The sequence below is a fragment of the Elephantulus edwardii genome, unplaced genomic scaffold (assembly GCF_000299155.1).
Source record: "Elephantulus edwardii isolate Elephantulus edwardi_28Jun2011 unplaced genomic scaffold, EleEdw1.0 scaffold00007, whole genome shotgun sequence".
NCBI lineage: Eukaryota > Metazoa > Chordata > Mammalia > Macroscelidea > Macroscelididae > Elephantulus > Elephantulus edwardii.
In genome coordinates, this window is record NW_006399757.1 from 33,349,411 (window position 1) to 33,353,415 (window position 4,005).

Here is a 4,005-nt window from a genome sequence, read left to right on the forward strand (position 1 = left end):
AGTGGTGGGAATAAGTGCGTTTGAGATGGCTAGGTTGGCACAGGATAGAACAGCGTTTAGAGCTCTTGTACATAGGGTCGCTATGAGTTGCAAACAACTCGATGGCACATAACAATGATATGAACAATAGAGAAATGATGATAGACAACAGGGTTCAGAGTTTTTATTCATAGGGTTGCTATGAGTTGTGCTCAACTCAACAGCACTTAACTATATATATATACACACACACACACACACAAACATGTACATGAATATTTTCACATTTGTGAGTTAAAAAAATAAAACAAAGCAAACTTAGAAGGAAAAAGCCAGGTCATAACAATAAATGAAGATGAAACTCCACTTACCTGGTGACTGCCCGGGTACAGATGGTGACAAGGAAACAGCCAACCACAATCATCCAGCCCCAGCCTCCATCCGGAGGAGAGTTATACCGAGCTCTGCTTACGTTTGCCATGGTTCTAATCAATCTTTTTCCTTCTCCTCCAAGTTACTCCAACAGCTAAGTTACGCTCTTGGAAGAATTTGCTGCCCAGTGACTTTCTGTTGGCATTCCAGTTTGGCATAGACTGCTACCTGTCACATGGGTTACCGGCCATCTACAAACACGAATCAGAATATATTTGTATTTTATTGCCAGGTCCCACACAGTAAAAAGCATTATTCCTTTCCTATTTAATATTGTAACTACGTACATCAGTCTGTAACTGAGACTATTAGTTGTTCTTGGTACCCATTCTTGTTTTATTTGAATACTGTAAACCAGCTAGATACCATATTCATCACTCCCCTGGAAGACAGGTGTGGCAATGTGGCTTGATCTGAATTGAGGGAGGAGCACATACCTGCCACTTCAAATTCATCAACTTAAAGGCAAAGGCACTTTCCCAGGACTTCAATTATCTATTCCCTGCAGACTGGAGCACAATCTCAGAAAACACAGCTTCAGGATATCACCACAGGGGCTGACAGGGCTACAAGAGGGAAGGAGTCCAGGTCCTCAGATGACTCTGGGAATAGGAGCTACCCCAACCATTCTGGACTTCCCAGACCTCTACATTGTTACATGAAAGATAAAAGAAAACTCCTTTTTTATCCCCCTGTTTTTATTGTTGTGCACCTTCCAGTCAGAACCAACCCATAGCTGACCCTCTGGGGTGTTTCAGAGAGAGTTAATCACACTGGAGGAGACTGCCGATCCTTGGAAACTGCATTAGAAAGGTGGGTAATTTCTTTCTGTGTGATTTACTGGTTCTGAAAACACACTGGGACCAGCGGTGTGTGGTCAGCTATGAGTCGATTCTGACTCAATGATGCATTAACAACAACAATATACATATACATGCTGTTGTTAGATGCCCTGTTGAGTACAAACACACACTCACACTCTCTCTCTCTCTCTCTCTTTGTTCTGACTCAACAGCAATGCTCTTTGCAATGGAGTTGGAGCCAACTCACAGTTGACCCTGCAGAGTTTTCAGAGACTCTAAACCACATGAAAGGAGACTGCTCACCTGTGACTCACAAAGTCACTGGTGGATTCAAACCACTGGTGGGTTAAAATTGCCAGAGAGGCACCACTTTTTGGTTAGCAGTGCAACTTCCTACAGACTATACCACCAGAGAATTAAACAGAATAAAGAGCTCAGAAGCTAGTATAGAATAGTTTCACTTAATGGAAGTAAGGTAATGAAAGTCAGTGGAGGGAAGAAAGGGACTAGTTGATATATCCTATTTAAAACTGTTCATTTAGTTCTTGACCTTGACAGACCACACATAAATGGTGGTTTGGGTTTTTTTTTTAAATAATAAAAAGATGTAGGTGAAAATATATGCAAAATGTATTGGATATGTAAATAGGAGAACCTCTTAAGTTATAAAGTAGTATAAAAAAGAAGATATTTTCTTGACTTATCTAAATTAAAATGGAACATGTCTGAACAACCAAATAGGAAATACAATCAAAGGATTAAAGGAATAAGAAAGATTCAGTGGAGACTTAAAGAGATGGAGTAATAAAAGACAGATCAGTAGCAATTAATTATATAAAACAATATATATGAATGATTGTAGGTAATGAAAAAACATTTAGAAAGAACTCTTAAAAGCAGTAAAAATATCAAACAGACCAATTTTAAAAAGGTCAACTACAGACTTAAAGTAAAAAAAAAAAACCAAACAAACCCTCAGCAGTACCTGATTCAAAGGGATAATATGTGCAGCAGTAATTCTACTGCAAATACTATTTTTTTTTCCAAACACTTTTTTAATGCCTCACAGGTACACAAGTCAAGTAACTCAACTACTTGTGGTTGAGCCAGAATCAACTCCGAGCTGACTCAGCTGGGTTTCCAAGGCTGTAAATAATATTATAGGACAGCCAGTTTTCTGGTCAATTAGAACTGCCAGAGGAGAATGGCCTTTTGGTTAATAGTGCCACTGTCTCTGAACCACACCACCAGAGCTCCCTCACATGGAGATGGCACTATTTTGAAACCCTGGGGATTCTGTGGTGAGCACAGCACTTGAAACTCCTTGTGAAAGACAGTCTATGATATTCCTACCTCTTTCTTCACACATCATCAGAATCCCTTCTCTTTGAGTGTAGATAAGATCTGTGACTTAATTGATAGAGGAAGACACAAGTAATGGAATAATTACTTCTGTGATTATGGCTCAGGCAAAGAGCTAGGCACCTGGCTCTTACTCTCCTGACACCCTTGAAGGAACAAGCTGATGGGGTGCAAACTGCTTCTACGGAGGACCTTGGAGCAAAGAACTGCAGCACTTTCTATGATCTGAGAGCCAAATAATGGAGGTCTTCAACTTTACAACTGGAAAAAAAATGAATTCAACCAATAATTACAAATAATTTTGGAAGCACTTTTCCCAAATTTAGCCTACAGTTGAGAACATGGCTTGGCTGAAACCTCAGTTGGCAGTCTTGTTAGATCCAGAGCAAGGGATCCAGCTAAGCTGCCCCTATAGTCTGGTTCCACAGACATTGTGAGAGAAAATAGTTCTTAAAGTCTTCTTCATGCTCAACTCAGTTCAACTCATTGTTGTTGAATCCCAAATGAACAAATCACAGCTGACCACCTTGTTTTCAGAGGCTATAAATCTCACAAGTGGAGACTGTCCAACTTTCTTTCACAGAGCAGGTGTATTCCAACCACCTGTCTTTGGGCGAGCAACTTAAAGCCCTATTTGATCACCAGACCTCTCTTAGGTACAGTCAGGGAGAAATTTTTAAAAAGTAGAGTTTGACAATTATTTTTCTAGAGATTGAGCAAATTACCCAGTTGTTGAGATAAGTTTACTATGATCACCAGAATAAATATGAAGTAATTATAGTTGAGTGCAACTATTTAAAATAAGATAATGTGGGATTTATACTGTGCATAATTTAATAAATATAAGCTATGCATTACCTAACAAATTATGGGCATATCAAAATACCTAATAAAAACAATCACTCACTTTATGATCACAACTTTCTCAATACGATGCCTCACAACAGAATTTTCCAAGGGTGAAGTTTTCCTGACTGGAGTAAAGGGGTAGCCTTCAAGTTCAAAGAGCAAGAGCAAAGGTAGTGAGATCAAGGCCACAGGAGGAATTCTTGCATAAGGCACTTAGGTCTGCTCACTTCCAAATCTAGACCTCCCCTGAATGTGGGGAGATAGATCACACAGGAGAGCAAGCTGGGTGATGGCAGAGCACAAATCCACCAAAAGCACTAAAAAACAATCTAGCTATAGATTCTAAATTCTACAATTTTAAAGAAAAGAAATATCAGTATTTGAAAGATAATGTTGCTAATCATGGACTTACAACTAAAGCAGTTGCCAATTGAGTTGATTGATTCCAACTCACAGTGGCTCCGTGTGTTGTAGTGCAGAACCGTGTGCCACCAATTCTCAGAGGTGTGATTGTTCATAAGAAGACTGCGAGGTCTTTCTCTCAAGACACTTCTGAGCAGGTTCAAGAGTGAGTAACCCT

General features: G+C 39.6%; 1 protein-coding gene across 1 annotated transcript in view; it reads right to left on the minus strand.

The window, feature by feature from the left end:
* Positions 1–556, minus strand: part of SLC16A12 (solute carrier family 16, member 12) — a 27,083-nt gene extending 26,527 nt beyond the window's left edge. The window contains 1 exon segment of the mRNA XM_006880405.1: positions 351–556. Within this exon segment, the coding sequence (XP_006880467.1) occupies positions 351–556 (206 nt within the window).
* Between the last annotated feature and the right edge of the window lie 3,449 nt (positions 557–4,005).